Below are 26,240 nucleotides of genomic sequence, written 5' to 3'. Positions count from 1 at the left end.
TATTATACGGGAAGGGAGCTATGCTTGTAGTGACCTGTCTTTGTATCTCTCAGCATCTAGTTTGTTATTAAATTCTTGTATGGTTTTTGCACCTATTATTTTTTTCTTCCAATTTGTTCCAGACATCTATCACTGTGTGGAAAACTATTCTTTTTCAGATCTCTTCTATAACTATCCTTTTTGAGTTTCTTTTCATGTCCTCTTGTATTTTTCCTGTCCCACTTTAATAAATCTTCTTAGTCAAGGACCTCCATACCTTTCATGATTCTGCAAATGGCCAGTAGATCACCCCTATCTCTTCTTTGATCTAGGGTTTTAGTTCCAGTTTGGATGATCTTTGTTCATAAATCAATTTTGAAAGTGTTGGTGCCATCTTTGTCATTGCTCTTTGAATTCTTTCTAATTTCTTTATATTCTTTTTTGTGTTAGGTGTACATGGTGTCACAGCGTACTCCAATCTTGGTCTTATCAGCGTGACTAATATTTCCTTTACCATTTCTTCATCCATGTAGTTAAAGTCCACCTGTATTGATCTTAGTAAATTGTAGGTTTCTCCGACTCTTGTTTACATGCTTGTCTGGTGGCATGTCTTTGCTAATAATTACTCCTTTTTTTTTTACATCTTTTGTACCAACCTTATATTAGGCTGATATTCTATTCTTACTTTTACCAAACTCCATTATGCTACGTTTCTTGATGTTGAAGTTCGCTTCCCACTTTTGGCTCCATTTCCAGACTTTGTCCAGATCTCTCTGAAGTGACTCAGTTTTTCTCTATACTTATTTTCTCTAGTAGTTTTGCATCATCTGCAAAGAAGTTCATATAACATTCAGCACCTTCATCCATGTCATTTATATATATGGCAAACATCATCAGAGCTAGTACAGAACCTTGTGGGACTCCACTTATCATTTCTTCCCAGGTCAAGTTTTTGTCTCTAACTACCACCCTCATTTTTCTCCTATTCAAGAAATCTTCCAATTAATTAATTTTCCTTGTACACCTGTTGTTTCAAGTTTTCTTGTTAGTTTTTTGTGTGGTACCTGATCAAATGCTTTTTGTAAATCTAGAAAAGAACAATCTGCCCATCTGTCCCTTTCTTGTATTATGTCTATTAGCCTTGAATAAAAACAAATAAAGTTGGTGGCACAAGATCTTCCTTGTCTAAAGCCAAATTGTTTTGGGTTCAGTATATTGTGTTCTTCCAGATGTTTAATCCATCTATTTTTGATAACTTTTTTGCATATTCTAGCTATTGTGCTTGTAGGGGAGACCAGCCTATAGTTTGTTGGGTCTTCTTTATCTCCCCCTTTATGTATTGATATGATAATTGCATTTTTCCAATCTTGTAGTACCTTTCCTTCCTTGAGTGAGTAATCTATTATTTTATATATCTTGTCCTCTAGCTCATCTATACATTCTTTTAGTATCCAGTTTGCAATTCTGTCTGAACCATGTGATTTTCTGACCTCAAGGTTTATTATTTGGTCCCTTATTTCTTTTTGTGTTACATTTATTTCTTTCATTGGGGGAATCTTTCTACCTTTTCTTCCCAATTATGTGCATTTTCTATTGTGAATACAGACATAAAATATTTGTTCATAACCTCTGCCATTTCAACATCTTCTATATATTCCTCATTTCCTCGACACATTTTTACTATTTCTTGTTTATTTTTCAACTTACCATTCACATACCTGTAGAATAATTTAGGTTGATCCTTACATTTATCTATAATGTCTTTTTCATAGTTTTGTTTTTCTTCCCTGCATATTTTCACATATTCATTTTTCAGTTTGATATATATTTGCCACTTACCTGTTTTTTTTTTTTTCTTTTTCCATTTTTTCCAAGCTTTGTCTCTTTTATCTTTTGCCTCATTACATTTTTTGTTGTACCAGCACTTAATGTACACCCTTTCCTGCTTCTGCTCTGGTATGTATTTACTATTCCTTCTTTATAAATTTCTTTAAATATATTCCATTTTTCTTCCACCTTTGTTTCTTCATTAAAGAAGTTTTCCCAAATCACTTTTTGAGAGAATTTTCAGAGTTTCTCAAAATCCATTATGTTGTACGTTATACTATTGCCATTATCTCGTGGCCCACAAGGTGTTGTGTGCTGTGTTGTCATGTACAGAATCAAAACATTCAGCATATACTGGAAGCTGTCCACTACCCCGAGTATGTTAACATGGAATATTCTAAATGCATATTGATTTTTTCATTAAATGATAGGTGATATGAGTAATTGTTATACATGTAAATAAAAGAAGAGACTTGTTAAATGATGTGGCATCTCAGGTCAGGCAGTGTTGCCCCAGCTCCTGACCTAGGAATTTCTGTGGGGTTGGGAGTGTAGTAATTACATAAAAAAGCTGAGTGTGGGTCCTCAGGCTGCTTGCAGTCTCTTTAATCATACTGGTCATACATGGAAATATAAAGAAAATGGTATTTCCCCCATTTTCTTTGGAGATGGTTTAGACATGGGTCACCAGATAATGGAAGAAGTATAGTCTACCTTTTCTGTGTTTCTCATTTCTTCCCAAATTATTTTCCTCTTTTATTTCGAACTCAATTAATATGTGGTCACTCTTCCTAATTGGTGTCTTGTATTCCATTTTAACCACAATTTCAGGCAGTATTGTAAATATTAAGTCTAGTCTCAATGGTTCTTCATTGTTTCTATATCTGGTGTTTTCCTTTACCCACTGAGTCATTGTATATTCAATGGTCATATCCAGTAGTATATTTCCCCAAAGGTCCTCTCCTCCTTTCACTGTCATCTCTCCCCAACATATTTTTTTGGAGTTAAAGTCATCCATGATTACTGTGTTTCCTCCTTTTAGCAATTAATGCATGCTTTATGTCCTCCAGCATTTTGGAGTGGTCACTTGCAGTCCAAGAATATGTTTTTGGGGGCAGATATATTACTAAAAAAAAAATTACTTAATGTCGCTGTTTTCAATTTTTATTATAATTCCACATTATTATTTCCTTCTGTTATCTTTGTCACCTTTAAACCTTTTTTAGTAAAAAAACATGACTCCACCATGTTTCTCCTTTATATTTTTTATCCAATAATTATATAGACCTTGTATCACAGTATTAGGTAGTAGTGGTCCTTTTAATTTTGTCTCTACAATTCCCATTATATTCAGTTTCTCTTCTTCCAGATAGTTGTTTAATTTGTTTAATCCTGAAATCATGCCATCTATGTTAGTGTACATTATTCTTATTTCCTTTTACTGTTTTTTGTTTTTTATGTTTTTTATACCATTTTCTCAACCTCAGGTCCAGTACTCTCCAAAAACTCATTCTTTTCAGTCTCTATTCTTTTGTTTTTTCATTTGCTTCAATTCTTAGTGTCTTTTCCTTCTCTTTTTCCTTATCACTCATTTCTTTCTTTATCCATACATTTTTGTAATGTTTGTTTTTTGCCAACTTTGCTATTTTAGATAGTACTTCTGCTATAATTTGAGATCTTAGTTTAATTTTTAGTGGCCTATTTTTTCTTTCAAGTATAATCCTATTCTTTGTACTTCTATTTCTTTGTCTACTTCTTGTCCCTCCTCTTGTATCTCTTAGAATGTCCTTTGCAATTTATTTTTCCTCTTTTTCTCTTAGGTACCTAGCTATATCATGTTTTACTTTAATATCATAAACTACCATGCACTTTTTTTTCTATTAGTGGGGCGGTTTAGCTCGAATATTCAAAAGGATTGTGCATTTTGTGATACAAGCATCAAATTTGGCACAAATGTACATTGGTATATGGCGAACATATTGGAATTCAAAATGGACGCCATTTGAAATCTACATTTTCGATTATCTTTGGGTCTAATGCTGCTATTGACTCGATTCTGGTGTCTAAATGTATGTTTTGGGGGGCAAGGAATCCAATGGTAACAATCTACATCGCATATTTTGTACCAATGAGCCGCCATATTGGATTTCAAAATGGCCGTTGTTTGAAATCTACATTTTCGATTATCTTTGGGTCTAATGCTGCTATTGACTCGATTCTGGTGTCCAAATGTATGTTTTGGGAGGAAAGGAATCCGATGGTTACAATCTGCATTGTGTATCTTTATAAATTAGCCAAAATATTGGATTTCAAAATGGCCGCCACTTGAATTCTACATGTGAGATTACCTCTGGGGCAAATATTTTTATAGTACATGACAATATTTGCTGGTATCCATTTTTCAAAATGACATACTTTATTACAGTACTCCACTTAATTCATGAGAGATGAATATTCATCATCATGTATTTTTGACAAGACAACATTTTACTCAAAGTCTGTGAAGACACTGACACTGACATTCTACAATGGTCTGGTATTTGAGGCAAGGTATACATTGGTACTGAAGATATGTGTACATAAACAGTGTCATGTTAACCAGTTCAGCACTGCCACAAGTAAATGAATGTTGTGGACTCATCTTCATGTGCAGTCCCCTTCACACACACAGAGGGCTGTGCACTTAAGGGCAGCCTTCTTGCACTTGCAGTGTTTCACACACCCTTTCTGGCACTTGCAAGAAACCAGCTCAATGCAGGTGTCAGCTGCCTCAGGTAGCCTGGTCCAGTATGGTGTGTATTGTCCTCCAGTCATTGACCAACCCCAGTTGGTTGGTGGTGGGAGTTCTGGTGCTGGCAGCAGTATCTGACCCCACACATGTCCACCTTGATATACTGCCCTCTTGACATGTTCCTCTAAAGCTGCCTTCGTTGGAGGGATCAACTGCACATTGTTCTTCCTTGCGAAGAGTTTCCTCCTGGCCTTGTCAATGTCCGTGCATTTGCTGGTTCGATTATACAACAGGATCACGAACCTCTCGATGATGCACATTGCATCATTTGGTATGTCACTTGGTGCGGAAGACAGCTGCATCAGCGCCTCAGTTAACTCTGGCAGTACTGTCCAGACTGCCCATTCGGTCTTCTTGCCATGTCTAGCAAAGCTTGACACAGTATTGCATCCAGTTAGAGCATGGAACATTGGCAGTGCACGAGCACGAGCCCTGGTCCCAGTCCAGCTGCTATTTTATGTGCTGCTAGGTATCGGAAACTTCGGCCTGCTCCGAATGCCAGCCATAGTTTATCTTCTGGTTGTAATTCCTGTATCACGGACACTGCCAGCACCACAACATCGGTGTCTACAGTCCAGATGACTATTGAATTGTGTCCGTGCTTAGTTGCGTGAGATGCATGCAGCAACATCCGACTGTCAGCCTCTTCATGGTTGCATGGGTCGAGTGAAGTCAGATCTGGTAGTAGTGGCTTGCTGAGCACTGCCTTTCCATCAGTAATGACGAGTTGCTATTCCTCCTGGTCAAACCATTCCAAGAGAGCTGTTGAGAGAAACTTAAACAGCTCGGTCTTGTTGCTGTCCACTCGTAGGAACTTCTGCCAGTTTCCTGGAATGGATGCGGCGGCCACCACACGTCTCCGCACGCCTTGTCCCCGCTTTGCATGTGTACTACCTTTCAGTGAATCAGCAAGGTAAGTATCCCAGATCAGATCCAGGCGTGACACTGTTTGCAGCTTAATAGATATATATGGAATGAAGATCTGATGTGCGTACTCTTCAAAGGTCTTTGATGCAGGCGGCTTCAGCATCTGGACGATAGCTGCTCCATCAAGCACTAAACAGGTAGTGACAGGAGCCTCTGTCTTAGCATTGGAGATTTCTTCCAAACATGTGATGAGATCACTCTTGGTACCAGTGAAGAGGTTTCCACCATCGGACAGTGCAGGAGGACATGCCTGGTTTTCATGACGAAAGAACTCCTCAAGGTTTCCATCCCTCGTCTGGCAGCCAATGTACAGGCGTGCGAAGAGTTCACGGTCATTCTTGACGGAGGTGAGCTGTTGCTGACCTTTGCTCTGTCTTCTTGGAGTTGAAGTGCTGAACACCTTCAGCTTGTTACGAGGTATGGGGTCGTCCACTGCCTTTGTTCTGTCCAACAGACACTCTCTGGTGAAAGCCTCGAACTGCTCTTGGCCAATCTTCTTGGCATTCATCACGGTCTCCACGGCATCAGGACCTGCAATGTCCTTTGAATCCAGTATGACTAGATCCTGGCTCTCCTCCTCGAATGGGTTCCCCATCTCCTCTATTACACCAACGAGAGAGCGGACATCTCTCACAAATGAGGCCTGTACACTTGGAGTCTGATCATGATGGCGTGTGTCTGCTGTTTGCCGTCTACAGTATTGGTTCCCGTCTTGGAATTCTTCGATCACCCTAGCAACTTCTGGTCCTGCAACCATCCAGCGACGAAGGGCACTAGGGTTGTCAGTAAGCCCAACTGCGCCACCGTCTCCTTTGATGCAGGCATTATTCTGCTCATGTGCATGGTCAGGCGGGATTGAAGAAAACACCCTCTGCGTTTTTTTAACTGTGAAGTGACCTTCGCTGAATTTGTTGGCTACGTTTGGGTGTTTGGTAGTTAGCTCGGCCATGTCCTTCAAGTGTCAGACCCGGAAAAGGATCAGTTGGGGCCAAACTCCATTCTGGATCAAAAATGACTCGGAATAGAGTTAGATTTTACACAGAAAAGGTCAGATCTGACCCAGAAATGGTCATATTTATTATACCTTATTCTGTGTCATTTTTACCCGAAATGGAGTTTGGCCCCAACTGATCGTTTTCTGGGTCATTCTTACACGGAATTTTTAAGAGTGTACTACTACCACCACCCCACCACCAAAATCAAATGATTAGATCCTCAGATAATGAAAACCGTAAATGGAGAAGCGGCCATGTAATGTAAAGCACCGATTTTGAAATCCAAAGTGGCGGTCCATAGGTAAAAATATGCAATGTATTTTTTATCATTAGAATCTTTGTCCCCCAAAACATACATTTAGACACCAGAATCGAGTCAATAAAAGCATTTGACTTAGAGATAATCACACATGTTGATTTCAAGTGGCGGCCATTTTGAAATCCAATATGGCAGCAATGCAGATTGTTACCATTGGATTCCTTGCCCCCCAAAACATACATTTAGACACCAGAATCGAGTCAATAGCAGCATTAGACCCAAAGATAATCGAAAATGTAGATTTCAAATGGCGGCCATTTTGAATTCCAATATGGCGGACATGAAGAGATAATTCCGAGTGGCTCAATATCTGAAAATGTTCGCCATATGTCAATGTACATTTGTGCCAAATTTGGTGATTGTATCAAAAAATGCACAATAGGTTAGCTATGCTGCCCCACTATATCCACTGTGTCTCTGACCCAATTCTCTTTCTCCTTAATTACTTTAATAACTGTTTCTTTAGCATTCTCTTCCACTTGTTGCTGTACTATTTCTTTAAAAGTTATTTTTTTATTTTCTTGTTCCACTTTCCATTGATTTTTTATTTCTTGGAGATCTGTCTCTTTTATTGTTTCTCCCACTTTCTTGATCATCACTTGTATTTGTTCTTTTACTTCTTTTTTCAAAGCCTTGTTTTTATTTGTATCTTCATTTTTCATTCTTTTGTTCTCACTTTTGACTGTGATTAATTCCTTTTTTAGATCATTAAGCTCTCTGTTGGTTTCAGCATTTTGAAGTTTTAACTGGTTCATTTCTTTATACATTGCCCTGTATTCAGCTTTCAGATCTATAATTTCATTTATTAATTCTGTAATCTCCTGATTTCTTAGGATATTTCTATACCTTGATTCTCTCATTCTAAACCTTTACCTGGTATTCCACTTTTGCAAACCCAGAAAAAACAGTGTTATCTAACCTTTGGTTTATTCTTGGTGTTTCAAATATGCAAGTCTTTTTTGGTATGACTCCCATTGGTGATTCCACTATGCTTACATCCAATCTTCTCTTCATTGGTTCATTATATTTATGTCTTTCTTCTTCATCATTTTCCATTTTGTGTGATTCACTAAGTGAATTTACTCCATTTTTTAATTTTGGTCACTTGATAAACATAGCCCTCTATCGCATAAACAAAGCTAGGCGTTTCCTTGAATTTCTTGAAAAAGCACTGCATTTCAGAGCTCGCTTTAGACGTCCGTTCCAGTCCGAGTTTCGATCATGTGCATGTGTATTTACCTAATTGTATACAGGAAAGGAGCAATGCACATTAGGTCCTGTCTCCTATTCTCTAATTTCCTACCAAACCTAGGATCAAATCAACTATGTTTCCAACTTAATCTATCACTTCAATTTCCAGTTGTCACATTTAGATTTGAACTCGTGTATTGATTGAGCTTGGGCTGTATCACTTTCTAAGATATTCTACATATTTATACACCTATACAGAAACCTATTTCTTCACATCTTTTCAACATATGGTCTTTCTTAATTTACTTCCATGACCTCTTAAATCCCTCCCATCTTTAATCAGAATTCTTCTATCAATGCAATCTATCCCCTTTAGTGACCTGAACACTATAATCATGTCACCTCTTTCTCTTTGATCTTCCAGAGTTGGCAGACCCAGTACCTTTAGTTATTCCTCATATGGTTTATCTGCCAGTCTGGGAATCGGTGTTGCTGACTTTTGTATTTTCTCAATCTTATTTATATCTTTCACTCTGTGTGGGGACCATACTACTAATGCATATTCCAGTCTTGGACATATCAAGGTTTCGATGAATGTTTTAATTATCTCTTCATCCACATAATGGAATGCCACTTTAATCTTCTGCAGTAGTCCATATGTCTCTCCCACAATCCTATTGATATGTCTGTCAGGTGACAGGTCTTTTATCAAAACTCCCAAGTCTTTCTCCTCTTTTACTTTTGTAATATGTTTGTTTCCCAAGGAATAGTTTAAGGATCTCCTTTTGCCACTATTGCCCATTTCTGGTGCTCTGCATTTTTTGATATTGAACTTCATTTCCCATTCTTGGCTCTATGCAAAAATAGTATCTAGATATTTTTGCAATATTCTACCATCCTCATTTTTCACTCTTCTCATGATTTTTGCATCATCTACAATCATGTTGGCATAACTTGTTGTTCCTTTCATCATGTCATTAACATAGACAAGAAACATTATTGATGCACTATACCTTGCGGTACTCCACTCATTACTGCTCTCCATCTTACTCTTTACTACTGTCCTAATGTACCTTTCCTTCAAAAAGTCCTTAATCTATTCTAATAGTCTGCCTCTCATTCCTCCAATATGCTCCAATTTCCAACTATAAGGTACTTTATGAAATGCCTTCTGTAGGTCCAGGTACACACAGTCCACCCACCCCTCTCTCTCTCTCTCTCTCTCTCTCTCTCTCTCTCTCTCTCTCTCTCTCTCTCTCTCTCTCTCTCTCTCTCTTGCAGTGCATCATTCTCGAATAAAAGTTTAAAAGGTTTGACACACATGACCTTCCAGATCTGAAGCCAAACAGACTGTCAGAATGTTAATTTTTTCAAGATATTTGGTATATCGATCTTTTACAATCCTTTTACATAATTTCACTACTGTGTTGGTTAATGATACTGGCCTATAATTTAGTGATGTTTCCTTGTTTCCATCTTTGTGAGTTGACACCACATTTGCCCTTTTCTAATCAAGTGGCAAATATTGACTGAAAACATTGTGGAAAATGAACTTGTGCAACAGGGATAATAAGGTAGGGGTTGTTAGTGATTTTATTCACTAAGAAAAATATTTTTCTCATTCTTCCACTTATGTCCTTCAGAAGACGACTATACAGATGGGGACACATATGATGATTATGGCTATATGTACAACAGTGAAGATGAGACCAACCCTTGGAGTAAGGAAGACGAAGAAGAGGAGGAAGTAGAGAGTGAGGATGATACCGATTTCAGAGGAAGATATGACCATAGGTGGAGACAAGAAGATTTTGGGATAGACACTTTCCCTGAGAGCAGAGAAGTTGTTGTCTCTGAGGGCAGTAATGTTACTCTAACCTGCAGAGTGCGTGGTTATCAGAATGACCCCATCTGGCTCCATCTTGTAAGTAACAAACACTTGTCAGCAACCATTAGTTTAGTCAAGGTGGGATAAGTTTATTTTGTTTTTCTCATAATTATACTAGATTTGATTGGTTGCATTAGTAAATTAAAGACATGAAGACTAATAGATATCACAAGGTTCTGTATTGGCTCTGATAATGTTTGCCATATATATAAATGACATGGATAAAGGTTTGGAATGTTATATTAACTTCTTTGCAGATGATGCAAAACTTCTTAAGAAACTAAGTACAGAGAAAGACTGTGAATCACTGCAGAAAGACCTGGATAAAGTCTGGGAATGGAGTCAAAAGTGGGAAGTGAACTTCAACATCAAGAAATGTAATATAATGGATTTTGGAAAAAGTAAAAATAGAATGTCAGGGCAATATAAAATTGGTACAAAGGAAGTAAAAAAAAGTTAGCATGGAAAGGGACCTAGGAGTAATTATCAGCAAAGACATGTCACCAGCCAAGCATATTAACAAAATAGTCAGAGAAACCTTCAATTTACTAAGATCAATGGAAGTGGCTTTTGACTACTTGGATGAGGAAATAGTAAAGAATATTAGTCACACTGACAAGACCAAGATTGGAGTGCGCTGCGACACTATGGGTACCCATTACAGAAAATATAAAGAAATTAGAAAGAATCCAGAGAGCAACAACAAAGATGGCACCAACACTCTCTAAATTGACATACGAATAAAGATCATACAAACTAGAACTACCAACCCTGAAACAAAGAAGAGAAAGAGATCTACTGACCATTTACAGAATTATGAAAGGGATGAAAATCTTTGACAGAGAAGATTTATTAAAGTGGGACAGATAAAAAACAAGAGGACATGAAAAGAAACTCAAAAAAGGATAGCTACAGGAGAGATCTGAAAAAGAATAGTTTCCCACACAGAGTGGTATATATCTGGAACAAATTGGATGAGGCAACACTGTGTGCAAAAACTATACAAGAATTTAAGAACAAACTAGGTGCTGAAAGATACAGAGATGGGTCACGAAGAGTATAGCTCTCTTCCTGTATAAAACAACTAGGTAAATACACAATAGCTTCCCATACAGAGTGGTGGATATTTGGAATAAATTAGATTAGGCAACAGTGTGTGCAAAAACATACATGTACAAAAGGCTTTTTCCCCCTTACAAGGGAGGTAGCCAAAAAGAAAAAGGCATAAAAACCATTCCCACCCATTCCATCCCTAATACACTCCACTCCCCTCCACCCTCCCTCTTGTCTTGGTACCTCCTGGATGATGGGCCATCCCTGCATCTTGTCCACTGCCCTGGGTCAGAGGCAATGTCACGAGACACAGCACATCCACAGCAAGGCCACTTCATTAAATCGGCAACCCCCCCTCTCCGTCCCCTCATGCAGAAAAGGAGAAGACGGGGAGAAATCCCTTCCGGCTGTGTCAACTTTTCTCACACATACTACCTCACCCCCCATCCCCTCACCCATTTCACCTCATGCATCACAACATCATCCATATACAACCATTCTCCATTCACCCCTGTCTTCTGTCCTCTCCTGTCCTTCCTCAACAGACATTCCCCTCTTCCCCAAAGCCCCCTTCACCCCATCCATCCATCTCATCCTAGGTCGCCCCCGCATGTTCACTCCCTCCACATCTGCTTTCCATACCTCTTTTACTAGTCTTTCTTCACTCATTCTTTCCATGTGTCCAAACCATCCCAATACTCTTTCATCCACCCTATCTCCCAACTCCCTTACCACCCCTGTTCTCCTCCTCTCCTCCTCATTCCTCACTCTATCCAGCCTAGTAACCCCTATCATACTTCTCAGACACCTCATCTCAAACACATTCAAACTCCTTCTCTCTTCCTCTCTTATATTCCATGTTTCTGCCCCATACAGTGCTGTTGGCATAATCACTCCTTCATACAGTCTCCTCTTAGCATCCATTCCCAAATGTCTATTCCTCATTACACTTTTTAATCCACCAGGAATTTACTCACTTCTCTCAATCTATATTTTGCCTCCACTCCCCCCTTTCCTGCCACATTAGCACCCAAGTACCTAAAACTATCCACTTCCTCCAGTCACTCTCCCTTAATGCTCACTTCCAGTCTGCTGCCACTTTCACCCCTTGTACATCTCATCACCTTACTTTTACATACATACACACCGTATATTTCCGTGTATAAGACGACCTTTGTATAAGACGAGGTACAAAATTAGAGCAAATTTTTATGAATTTATCTCATATCGGTAGTATAAGACGACTGCTAAATTACAAAAGCATCAGTGTATCAAACCTACCGTACAAAAAGAATTGTTTTGATTACGTTTATCAGCTGTTTTTTCCGCTTTTTCTCTTTTCTTTCTCATTACTTAACTGTATCCTTATACCAGATAAATTACTTACTGTATCCTCATAAATTAAAAATAAATGAAATAACAAAGCAAATCATGTATCATGATTTTTTGAGAACACACGTCAACTAACAAAAATTATTTGTTTACGCTCCTGGTTCAACTACTGTAATATATTTTTTTATTGATAAATAAACGTTTTGTGTACTGTAATTCAAAATTGGTATTTTCAGTCTTAAAAATTACTGAAAAGTTAGCGAAAGAAAAAGATTGCTATGAACGCAACCAGTGCTCGATGTTTACATTTTTTTCAGCTGTGTTAAATGTGTTTACATAGAGTAGTTAAAAGTACCGTAATTTCATTAATATAGAATTATTCCTTGAATTTATTAACAATTGCCATTTACTATAAAGATATGCCAATAATATATAAGGTAAATATGGTTTAATTACCTTTATTACCAGTTCTTATCATAATGTGAATCATTTCCTGTGTATCGGTGGTTATCGGCAGGCTAGCCTACCAAGTCATCTCACGTAGAATTCAAGGTCTGATTTTTATAATGGTAGTATAAGACAATCCCCAATTTTAAGGGGTGAATTTTTGGATTTTAGGGTCGTCTTATACGTGGAAATATACGGTATACCAAAGGCTTTTTCCACCTTACATGGGGGATAGCCAAAAAGAAAAAGGCATAGAAATCACTCCCACCCATTTCATTTCCCATATATTCCACTCCCCTCCACCCTCCTCCCTCCCTCCCATCTTGGCACCTCCTGGATGACGGGCCATCCCTGCATCCAGTCCACTGCCCTGGGTCAGAAGCAGTGTCGCAAGACACAGCGCATCCACAGCAAGGCCGCTTCATAAATTAGGCGACCCCCCTCTCCGTCCCCTCATGCAGGAAAGGAGAAGACGGGGAGAAATCCCTATGGGCTGCATCAAATTTTTCTCATACATCCTCACCCCTCATCCCCACCTACTCCCCCTCATGCATCACAGCCTCATCTATACACAACCCTTCTCCATTCACCCCTATCTTCTGTCCTCTCCCGTCCTTCCTCTACAGACATTCTTCTCTTTTGTAAAGCCCCTTTCACCCCATCCATCCATCTCATCCTAGGACACCCCCTCATATTCACTCCTTCCACCTCCGCCTTCCACACCTCTTTTACTAATCTTTCTTCACTCATTCTTTCCATGTGTCCAAACCATCCTAATACTCTTTCATCAACCCTATCTCCCAGTTCCCTTTCCACCCCTGTTCTCCTCCTCACCTCCTCATTTCTCACTCTATCTAGCCTAGTAACCCCTATCATACTTCTCAGACATTTCATCTCAAACACATTCAAACTCCTCCTCTCTTCCTCTCTCATGTTCCATGTTTCTGCCCCGTACATTGCTGTTGGCACAATCACTCCTTCATATAACCTCCTCTTAGCATCCATTCCCAAATTTCTATTTCTCATTACACTTTTTAATCCACCAAGGCATTTACTCGCTTCTCTCAATCTACATTCTATCTCTACCCCCACTCCTCCCTTTCCTGCCACATTCGCACCCAAGTATCTGAAACTATCCACTTCCTCCAGTTTCTCACCCTTAATGCTCACCTCCAGCCTACTGTCACTCTCTCCCCTTGTACATCCCATCACCTTACTTTTGCCCACATTTATCTTCAGCTTCCTTCTTTCACACACCTCAAACTCTGTCACTAACTTCCTCAATCTCTCCTCTGATCCTGCCACAAGCACAGTGTCGTCAGCAAACAACAGCTGGCTCACCTCCCACTTTTCTCCATTTTCTTTAATCATCTCCAACCCATGACCCACTACCCTTGCATTCACCTCTCGCACCACCCCATCCATGTAAAGATTGAACAGCTAGGGCGACATAACACGCCCCTGACGAAGTCCCACCTTTACCTCAAACCATTCACTCTCTCCATTTCTAATCCTAATGCAAGCTCTACTACTCTCATAAAAACTCTTGACTGCTCTTAACAGCTTTCCTCCTATCCCATATATCTGCAGTACCTCCCACAGCGCCTTCCTGTCTACCCTGTCGTAAGCCTTTTCCACACCCATATAAGCCCAAAAAACATCCTTACCTTTTCCTATAGCTTTCTCACATATCTGTCTTACCACAAAAATCTGATCTACACATCCCTTACCTGTCCTAAAACCACACTGTTCCTCACTAATTACTCCCTCTGTTCCTCTCCTAATCCTCTCAATCAAGACCCTCCCATAAGCTTTCCCAACTACACTCAACAAGCTGCTGATCCCTCAGTAACTACCATCACACTTGTCCCCCTTTTCTTTGTAAAGCAGAACTATACAGGCACTCCTCCAGTCCTCTGGCACTCTACCCTCTCTTAAACAAACATTAAATAACCTCACCAGCCAGTCCACCATAACTGTACCTCCTTTTTTCAGACATTCTGCATGGCATCCATCCAACCCAGATGACTTACCTGCTCTCATCATCTTAACAACTGCTTTCACTTCATCCTTCCCTATTTCTCCTCCATTTTCCTCACTCATCACTCTCATTTTCTTAGTGCTTTCTACTGCAACTACCTTTCCCTCCCTATCCTCCTTCACATTTAACAACTCCCTAAAATAATCTGCCCACCTTCCTCTCACTGCCTTCTCTTCCATCATCTCTCCATCTGCACCTTTTACCTTTTCTTCTCTACTTGATTCGCCTCCTCTCCCTCTTTTAATTTCCTTCCAAACATCTTTTTATTACTTTCAAAATTTTCTGTCATCCTCTTTCCCCATTTCACATCTGCTCTCCTCTTTGCTTCCTTTATCTTATGCTTAACTTCCTTTCTCTTTACTTTGTACCTCTCATACGATTCCCTCATCCTAATTTGTAGCCAATCTATGAATGCCTGTTTCTTCTCTTCTACATCCTTCTTTGCTTCCTCATCCCACCACTCACTACCCTTCCTTCTATTTCCTCCCACCCTCCTTGTTCCACACACCATTTTTGCACACCTTATGACTCCCTCCTTGAACCATCCCCATTCCTCCTCCACTCCTAGTTGTACTCTATCCTTTACTCTCTCCCACTCCTCTCTCAACTTCTTCCTATACTTATTCTCCTTTTTTTCCTCATGTAAGCAGTTCACTCTAAGTACCTCCCTACCTTCTGCCCTTTTCCTCTTTCTCCACCTATTCTCCACTCTCAATTTACCTTTCACCAGGAAATGACCTGATATTCCCCCACTGTCTCCCCTTAGAACATGTACATCCTTAACTCTTCCTAGCATACTCCTAGTCACCACTATATAGTCCATTAATGCTCTATCTGCCACCCTTCCATCCACCACCCTCTCACATGTGTACTTATGCTTGACTTTCTTCCTAAACACTGTATTTGCTATCATCAACTCTCTTTCAAGACACATCTCCACCATCAATTCTCCACTACAATTTTTACCTGGAACTCCATACTTCCCAATCACTCTGTCAATTGGTTCATTTCCTACCCTAGCATTTAGGTCTCCCAATACAACTACATTGACATTTCTCCCTAATCCCTCTATGCACTCATTTATATCTACCCAAAAAGCCTCCCTTTCCTCTACGCTCTTCTCACTACCAGGCCCATACGCACTTACAAAAACCCACATCTCCTTTCCCAGCTTCACCTTCATCCACATCAACCTTGATAACACCTCCTTCCACTCCACTACCCACTTATCTCTTCACTTACTAGTATAGCCACCCCTTCTCTCCCTCGTTCCCTCTTCACTCCTGAGTACCTCCCAGCTACACTCCCAAACTCACAGTTGCCCTTTCCTTTCATTTTAGTTTCTTTCAAAGCCAGTACATCCATCTTTCTTCTCACAAACATACTGCCTATCTCTTCCTTTTTACTCTCATCTGTACCACATCCACGCACATTAAAAGACCCAAGCCTTAGGGTACTGGTTGGAAATCTCCCAGACCCTCTTATGCCTTTACTTTCTTTTTTAGGAATGTCCCCTTTTGGGGCTACAGGTAGAAGGACTCCTAATCCCATCCCCCATCCCTTTTTTGTCGCTTTTTATGACTCAAGTGGAAATACATGGTGGCAGTATTCTTATGCCCCCACCACAGGGTAGGTAGGCGAAAAAAGGAAATGAATATTCAGAGAAATGGTACAGGACAGTAACAAGGGGTTAGGGGACAGCATAACGGAGGGACAGTCATAGTATAAAAGTGTCATCATTTTTCTATGTACATAGTTTTCCTCTATCACAGACAAAATTATGTGTGGCTCTGGTCCATAGGGGCGCCCCATAAAGACCCTAAAATATCAACTGCATGCTACTTTGCCACAATAACATGCAGCCAATACCCCAGATGGGGTATTGGCTGCATGTTACTTTTACCCACATTTATTTTCAACTTTCCTCTTTCACACACCCTCCCAAACTCTGTCACCAGCTTCCTCAATCCCTCCTCTGATCCTGCTACAAGTACAGTGTCATCTGCAAACAACAGCTGGCTCACCTCCCACTTTTCTCCATTTTCTTTAACCATCTCCAATCCCTGACCCATCACCCTTGCATTTACCTCTCGTACCACCCCATCCATGTATAATTTGAACAGCCAGGGCGACATAATACATCCTTGATGAAGTCCCACCTTTACCTCGAACCACTCTCTCCATTTCTAATCCTGACACATGCTCTACTACTCTCATAAAAACTCTTGACACCCCCTAGAAGCTTTCCTCCTATCCCGTATATCTGCAAAACCTCCCACAGTGCCTTCCTGTCTACCCTGTCATAAGCCTTTTCCAGATCCATAAAAGCCAAAAAAACATCCTTACCTTTTCCTATAGCTTTCTCACATATCTGTCTTACCACAAAAATCTGATCTACACAACCTCTACCTGTCCTAAATCCACACTGTTCCTCACCAATCACTCCCTCTGTTCTTCTCCTAATCCTCTCAATCAAAATCCTCCCATAAGCCTTCCCAACTACACTTAACAAGCTAATCCCTCTGAAACTACTACACTCACACTTGTCCCCTTTTCCCTTGTAAAGTGGAACTATACAGGCACTCCTCCAGTCGTCTGGCACTCTATCCTCTCTCCAGCAAACATTAAATAACCTCACCAGTCAGTCCACCATCACTGTACCTCCTTTTTTTTTTAGACATTCTGCATGGTATCCATCCAGGCCAGGTGACTTACCTGCTCTCATCATCTTAACAACTGCCTTCACTTCATTCTTCCTTATTTCTCCTCCATTTTCCTCACTCATCACAGTCATTTTCTTAGCACTTCCCACTGCAACTATCTTTCCCTCCCTATCCTCCTTCACATTTAGCAACTCCCTAAAATACTCTGCCCATCTTCCCCTTACTGCCTTCTCTTCCATTATCATCTCTCCATCTACACCTTTTACCTTTTCTTCTCTACTTGATTCGCCTCCTCTTCCTCTCTTAATTTCTTTCCAAAACATCTTTTTATTACTTTCAAATTTTTATCATACTCATACCCTATTTCACATCTGTTCTCCTCTTTGCCTTCTTTACATTGTGCTTTACTTCTCTTTTCTTTGTACCTCTCATATGACTCCCTCATCCTATTTTGTAACCAATCTGTGAAAGCTAACTTCTTCTCTCTACAACCTTCTTTGTTTCCTCATCCCACCATTCACTACCCTTCCTTCTATTTCCTCCCATCCCTCTTGTTCCACACACCATCTTTGCACACTTTGTGACTCCCTCCTTGAACCATCCTCATTCCTCTTCCACTCCTAGCTCTACTCTATCCTTCACTCCCTCCCACTCCTCTCTCAGCTTCTTCTTGTACTCCTTCTCCTTTTCATGTAAAGAGTTCACTCTAAGCACCTCCCTACCTTTTGTCCTTTTCTTCTTTCTCCATCTGTCCTCCACTCTAAACTTACCTTCCACCAAAAAATGATTTGATATTCCCCCACTCTCTCCCCTTCCACCACCCTTCCACCACCCTCTCCCATGTGCACTTATGCTTGACTTTCTTCCGAAACACTGTATTTGCTATCATCAACTCTCTTTCTAGACACATCTCCACCATCAACTCTCCACTACGGTTCTTTCCTGGAACTCCACATTTCCCAACCACTCCATCAATTGGTTCATTTCCTACCCTAGCATTAAGGTCTCCCAATACTACTATATTGACGTTCTTCCCTAATCCCTCTATGCACCCATTTAAATCTATCCAAAAAGCCTCCCTTTCTTCTACACTCTTCTCACTACCAGGCCCATATGCACTTACAAAAACACACATCTCCTTTCCTAGTTTCACCTTCATCCACATTATCCTTAAGGAAACCTCCTTCCACTCCACTACACTTTCACCTATCTCTTCACTTACTAGTATAGCCACCCCTTCTCTCCCTCTCCGTCTCTTCACTTCTGAACACCTCCCAATTACACTTCCAAACTCATCCATGCACATTAAAAGACCCAAACCTTAGGGTGCTGGTTGGAAAACTCCTAGACCCTCTTATGCCTTTACTTTTTTTAGGAATGTTCCCTGTGGGGCTACAGGGAGAAGGATGCCTGGTCCCAATCCCTGTCCCTTTTTTCTCACTTCTTACGATCCAAGTGGAATTACTTGGTGGCAGTATTCTTTTCCCCCCACCACAGGGTTGGCGAAACAAGGAAATGAAATTCAGAGAAATGGTGAGGGACAGCAACAAGGGGTTGGGGGACAGCATAACGGAGGGACAGTAGCAGTATAATAAAAGTTTCACCATTTCTCTGTGAGTAGAGTCCTCTTCTATCACAGACAAAATGATGTGTGGTTGTGGTCCATAGGGGCACCCCATATAGACCCTAAAGTATCAACTGCATGCATGCTACTTTGCCATAACAACATGCAGCTGATACCCCAGACGGGGGCCAATACCCCAGATGGGCAAATACTATTCAATAATTTAAGAACAAACTTGATGCTGAAAGATACAAAGGCGGGTCACTATGAGCATAGCTCCTTTCCCTTATAATACAACTAGGTAAATACACAAACTTCAGTCCTGGAAGGTCATGCATATCTAACCTTTTTACTCAAGAGTGATTGGTGTGCTACAAGAGAGAGAGGGGTGGTTGACCTGCATGTACCTGGATCTAGAGAAGGCATTTGATAAAGAACTTCACAGTTGACTTATGTGGAAATTTGAGCATGTTGGAGGACTGAGAGGCAAACTACTAGAATGGATTAAAGACTGAAGAAAAGATACATGAAGACAGTAGTAAATGATAAGATGTCAAGCTGGAGAGCAGTAACGAGTGGAATACCACAAAGTTCAGCACTTGCACCAATAGTGTTTCTTGTTTATGTCAATGACATGATTAAAGGAACAATAATCTATGCCAGCATAAGAGTAAAAAACAAAGAGGACGGTAGAATATTACAAAAAGATCTAGATACTATTTTTGCATGGAACCAAGAATGGGAAATGAAATTCAATATAAAAAATGCCAAGTACTGGAAATGGGCAATAGTAGCAAAAGACCATCCTTAAACTATTCCTTGGGAAATGAACACATTACAAAAGCAAAAGCGGAGAAAGATTTGGGAGTGTTGATAAAAGACAACCTGTCACCTGACAGATATATCAGCTGGATTGTTGGAGAGATATATGGACTACTGCAGAAGATTAAAGTGGCATTCCACTATATAGATGAAGAGATGAAAAATAAACTCACTGAAACCATGAGATGTCCAAGACTGGAATGTGTGTTAGTAAGCCATCTGAAAGGGCTGTTGTTCAAGAGGCATCGTTATTGATCAGGGCATCACAGTGTCATGCTATACTGAGCTGTGCTATGTATACTGCACTGTGCACTATGCCACAACAGGGAGAAATCCCACTGGGCTGCATCAAAATGTCATTTACACATAACCCCTCCCTATCCCTCATCCCCAGCCTCCTCCCTTCTGTACATCACAGTATCATCTACTCACAGCCATTCCCCACTCACTCCTATCTCCTGCCTGCCTTCTCCCTTGCTCAGTAGACATTCTCCTCTTGCTCAAAGCCCCTTTCACCTCATCCATCCAGCTCATCCTCAGTTGTCCCCTAAAGTCCACTCTCTCCATCTCTTCCTTCCACACATTCTTTTACTAATCTTTCTCCACTCATTCTTTCCATGTGTCCAAACCATCCCAATACTCTTACATCAGCCCATCTTCTTTTCCACCCCCACTCTCTTCCTCACCTTGTTTCTCACTCTATCCAACCATGTAACCCCTACCTTACTTCACAAACATTTCATCTCAAGCACATTTAAACTTTTCCTCTCTGCCTCTTATATTCCAAGTCTCTCCCCCATACAGTGTCATCAGTTGAAATGAAACATACATATACCATACATATACAAAGGCTTTTTCCCCCTTACAAGGGAGGTAGCCAAAAAGAAAAAGGCATAAAATCATTTCCACCCATTCCATCCCTAAATACACTCCACTCCCCTCCACCCTCTCTCTTATCTTAGCACCTCCTGGATGACAGGTCATCCCTGCACCCTGTCCACTGCCCTGGGTCAGAGGCAGTGTCACAAGGCACAGCACATCCACAGCAAGGCCACTTCATTAAATCGGTGACCCTCCTCTCCATCCTCTCATGCAGAAAAGGAGAAGACGGGGAGAAATCCCTTCAGGCTGCGTCAAATTTTGCTCACACATACTACCTCACCCCCCATCCCCCCACCCACTCCACCTCATGCATCACAACATCATCCATATACAACCATTCTCCATTCACCCGTCTTCTGTCCTCTCCCGTCTTTCCTCAACAGATATTCCCCTCTTCCCCAAAGCCCCCTTCACCCCATCCATCCACCTCATCCTAGGACGTCCCTCATGTTCACTGTCTCCACATCTGCCTTCCATACCTCTTTTACTAGTCTTTCTTTATTCATTCTTTCCATGTGTCCAAACCATCCTAATACTCTATCATCCACCCTATCTCCCAACTCCTTTTCCACTCCTGTTCTCCTCCTTACCTCCTCATTTCTCACTCTATCCAGCCTAGTAACCCCTATCATACTTCTCAGACACCTCATCTCAAACACATTCAAACTCCTTCTCTCTTCCTCTCCTGTATTCCATGTTTCTTCTCCATACAGTGCTGTTGGCACAATCACTCCTTCATACAGTCTCCTCTTAGCATCCATTCCCAAATGTTTGTTCCTCATTACACTTTTTAATCCACCAGGCATTTACTCGCTTCTCTCAATCTACATTCTACCTCCACCTCCACGCTACCTTTACCTGCCACATTTGCACCCAAGTATCTAAAACTATCCACTTCCTCCAGTCGCTCTCCCTTAATGGTCACTTCCAGTCTGCTGCCACTTTCACCCCTTGTACATCTCATCACCTTACTTTTACCCACATTTATCTTTAGCTTTCTTCTTTCACACACTCTTCCGGACTCTGTCACCAACTTCCTCAATCCTTCCTCCGATCCTGCCACAAGCGCAGTGTCATCCGCAAACAACAGCTGGCTCACCTCCCACTTTTCTCCATTTTCTTTAATCATCTCCAATCCCTGACCCACCACCCTTGCATTTACCTCTCACACCACCCCATCCATGTATGAGTTGAACAGCCAGGGAGACATAATGCATCCTTGCCGAAGTCCCACCTTTACCTTGAACCACTCACTCTCCATTTCTAATCCTGACACATGCTCTACTACTCTCGTAAAAACTCTTGACAGCTCCTAGAAGCTTTCCTCCAATCCCGTATATCTATATAACCTCCCACAGTGCCTTTCTGTCTACCCTGTCATAAGCCTTTTCCAGATCCATAAAAGGCCAAAAAACATCCTTCCCCTTTCCTATAGCTTTTTCATATATCTGTCTTACCACAAAATTTGAAATGATACAAAAAAAAAAAATAATAATAGTAATAAAAAAAAAATAATAATAATGATAATAATAAAAATACCAAAATAAATGATACCACAAAAGTTGAAATGATACTAAAATAAAATGCAGCAAAAAAGTATGATGAGTATTGTTTTAATATCTGACACTTCATTTGCAACCCTGACAATGCAGAGTAATAGCAAAGAACTGATCTGTTAAGTAACACGTTTCCTCCCTCCTCCTAGAATTGCATCACTGTTGAAAAAAGCAAAGGCAAGTAATTGATTTGCCAGGTGATGTATCTCCTGCCTCTTCTTGGTAGGATATAAAATTTTATTTTTGTGTAGAGCAAGGACAATTATAAAATCCCCCCCCCCCCACCTGACAGTACTTAAGCTCCCACGTTGAAGCATGGTAAAGACGATTGAGTAATATGTCAAATGATGTGTCCCTTTCTTCCTTTTTCCAGGGTAATCAGGTGGCTGAGGGCTCTGTGCTTCAACTTGCTCAAGTGCACCGCTCCCAGGCAGGCGAATACATGTGCCAAGTTCAAAACCAACATTTCCAGAATAACAGCACCTTTCAAGTTCATATCCTGTGTAAGTAATTACATGGTTCTTCTGGTTTCTTCAAGTCCCTAGGTTGCTGAAATGTTTGCTTAATCTGCAGTTCCCTGACCATGGATACTAAGTTAGTTCATTTGGACTCCACACTTCATTCCAGCCAATGTTAAATTTCTCAATGGTGTATATTTTTATTTGTTTGTTTATGTATTTACTTAATTAATTAATCTGTTTATTTATTGTAATTGTTGCTGTGTTCAAGTAATTTTTAATTGTCAACTAGATGTTGTCTGGAGGTTTTGTTGTGGGATTGTGTTATGTGTCCATATGCAGCCTTCATATGGATACATCTGCTGACAGATGTTGTTAAGAAGTTTACAACCTTCAGGACAGGTGTATAAGTATACTACATTAGTCTGTTTTTTATTACGGTTACTGGGGATGTTGTTTCTCATGAGGATTGAGACTGGAGATCTTGTAAGATTCTCTGACAATTTTGTTTATGTGTTTATCAGGAGACATGTCATTTGAGATAATTACTCCCGAGTTTTTTCAGATCCAACTTTCTTTTCTCCTTCCTTTGTTCCAATTTTATATTGTCCTGATATTCTTTTTTTACTTTTTCTGAACTCCATTTTGCTGCATTTCTTAATGTTGAAATCTACTTTCCACTTTTGGCTCCATTTCTAAACCATATCTAGGTCTCTCTGTAATGATCCACAATTCCCATTATGTCCGGTTCTTTTTCCTTCAGGTAATCATTCAGTTCATTCAAGCCTGTTATTAGGCCATCTATATTTGTGTAAGACACTTTTAATTTTCTGCTACTTCCATCGTGTTTTCTGTTTCCCTTCCATTTTTCTCTGCTATCTACCATTTCCTCACTTTTATATCCACTACTCTCCAATAGAATTTCTCTTTGTCTGACTCTGTTCTTTTCTCATTTTTTTTTTTAGCTTCTAGTCTTTTTGTTTTCTCTTCCTCTCCTCTTTATTCTTCTCCCTTTTTATCCATACCTGTTTATATTGATCACTCTTTGCTAGTTTCCCTGTTTTTGCTAAGATATTCTCTGCTGTCATTTGTGACCTGAATTTAACCTTAATTGGTCTGGTCTTATCTGTATTGTATTTCTCTAGTCTTTATATTTCTTCAATTTCTTTCCCTGTTAGTTCATCTTCTTGAACTACTTCCAATATCTTATTTACTTTTTCCTTCTCCTTTACTCTTGTAGTCCTAATTGGATTATGCTTCTTTTCCATCCCTAATATAATTATACATTTCTTTTTATCCACTAAGTCTCTTACTATATTCTCCTTCTCCCTCATCACTTTAATAACTGTGTCCTTAGTTTGTTCTTTCATCTGTTGTTTCACTATATCTCTAAATTCAATTTTATTTTTTTTCTTGTACTTTTTTTCCAGACACCTCTTTTGCTATGGACTCTTTATTCTCTTTATTATTCCTCTTTAATTCCTCATTCTCATCCTTTACTTCTCTTAACTGTCTTTTTAATTCTTCTATTTCTTTAGTTAGGTTTTGATTCTCCTTCTTTAGTTCGTCCAGTTTATCAACTCTAGTGTTAATTGGGAAAACCTAACCTCCCATGCTTTAATTTTTTTTAGTTTCCTCTAGATTTACTAGTCAGGGGAGGTTGTCATCTCCCTCATTAAATCCATAAAAGCAGTTATCTTCTCTTTCCATTGAGCTGCTATTATCTATATTTTTGCTTTTGATACCTCTGCTCCCCTGTTCTACCTCATCTGTGTGTTCTGCAAAACTTTTGTTGACACCCATTCTGACGTCCGGGGCCCATTTGTCCCTTTCCTCATTTCCTTCCATTTTCCTCAATAATGTCTCCCCTTCTCCTTTTTCTTCACCTGCCCACTACACCACAAGCTTTTCCCTTTCCTACAAATACAACACAGGTACTCCCTCGTCACTGTAATCCACGAAAATTGTTTCTTTCCGGAGTTCCAATCTTCGCTGTTAGTCCGACGTGTGTATATGTATTTATATGTGTATCATTTTTCTTTACATGTATAAGTTTTCTCATCTCTCAATTTGTATATCTATTTAGATATTCATTTCTTCATCAATTTATTTATGTACTTATTCATTTTCATTGACTCTTACCTTATCTCCTGCAGACTTAGAAGTTAATGCTGAGGTCTCCACAGTGGAAGCTGCTAGTTTCGGTCCAGCAGAATTAGCCTGTGTCATCAGTGGATCCCACCCAGTCCAGGTACTAAAATTTCTCTGTTATTCTTTCTTTCTTTCTCTTCTTCTGATCATATAGATGACAGTGATAAAGACTCATGATTCCACACCAATGAAATCAATGCTGAGCCTGGCTGACCTATCATGTACATACAGTCGGATTACATCAACAATTTGTACCATCTGCAACAACAAGGACAAGATTAAGGGGATAGATGCTTCAAAGGGAGTGGCAAGAATATCCATGCAACAGCCATGTATTCTTGATGATGTTGAAAGGTTGCTTCTCATATGGATGAACAAGAAGCAAATGCAAGGTGACACTATTAATGAGAGCATCATTTGTGAGAAGGTGAAAGTAATTTTTGCTGACCTCATTAAGAAAATGCTAGGAGCAGCAATGGAGAAAGAAGAAGCAAGCTGTGGGTGGTTTGAGTAGTTTGAAAAAAGATCTGGTATCCACAGCATCGTGAGGCACAGCGAAGCAGCAAACTCTGATACAAAGGCAGCAGAGAACTTTATTGGTGACTTTAGGAAGCTTGTGGATTCTGAGGGTTACCTGCTGCAACAGGTTTTCAGTTGCGACGAGATGGGTCTTTTCTGGAAGAAGATGCCAAAGTGAACCTATATATTATAACAGTGCAGGAGAAGGCATTGCCCAGGCACAAGCCAATGAAAGACTGTCTCATGCTGCTGTTTTGTGCCAATGCAAACGGCAATTTAAAAGTGAAACCATTGCTCATTTACCACTCAGAAAATCCATGAGCCTTCAAGAAGTGTAAAGTCCATAAGAGCAGAAACAAGGAAACATCACTAAATTATAGGCCAGTATCACTAACCAGAACAATAGTGAAATTATGTGAAAGGATTATGAAAGATCAATGGACCAAATATCTTGAAAAGATGAACATTTTAATAGACAGTCAGTTTGGCTTCAGATCTGGAAGGTCATGTGTGTTAACCTCTTCACTCCGGGGCACATCGCACGTCTGGCAGCATTAGCTGCCCGACGTGCGATGTTGCATCATAATAATCGCATTATAAAAAATAAAGTCAGTGCTCAATCGTTCGTTCTCTTTCACCCGTGTATTTTGATGACCATAGAAAATTGATGAAGCCAGTTTAGAGAGAACGGAAATTACATAGGTATGACTACAATAGATATAATGAAGATGCCGACGTCGGCATCATCGAGTACCCACTTGCTCCTCATGCCGCCTACGTAGGCATCACCGTATGGATGTGGTTAAGCTTTTCTTGAGAGTGATAGATGTGCTGC

The 26,240-nt window shown here is 40.1% G+C and overlaps 1 protein-coding gene across 1 annotated transcript in view; it reads left to right on the top strand.

Moving 5' to 3' along the window:
* The window catches only part of LOC143027705 (uncharacterized), a 69,533-nt gene that overhangs the window by 18,848 nt on the left and 24,445 nt on the right, over positions 1-26,240 (top strand). The window contains exons 5-7 of the mRNA XM_076189169.1: positions 9,673-9,953; positions 22,651-22,780; positions 24,892-24,986. Of these exons, the coding sequence (XP_076045284.1) occupies positions 9,673-9,953; positions 22,651-22,780; positions 24,892-24,986 (506 nt within the window). The remainder of the gene's footprint in view (positions 1-9,672; positions 9,954-22,650; positions 22,781-24,891; positions 24,987-26,240) is intronic.

This window comes from Oratosquilla oratoria, chromosome 8 (genome assembly GCF_046742065.1).
Source record: "Oratosquilla oratoria isolate Oo_2021 chromosome 8, ASM4674206v1, whole genome shotgun sequence".
Classification (NCBI taxonomy): Eukaryota; Metazoa; Arthropoda; class Malacostraca; order Stomatopoda; family Squillidae; genus Oratosquilla; species Oratosquilla oratoria.
Note: the sequence above shows the minus strand (reverse complement) of the source record. Positions and strands in the feature narration are given on the sequence as shown.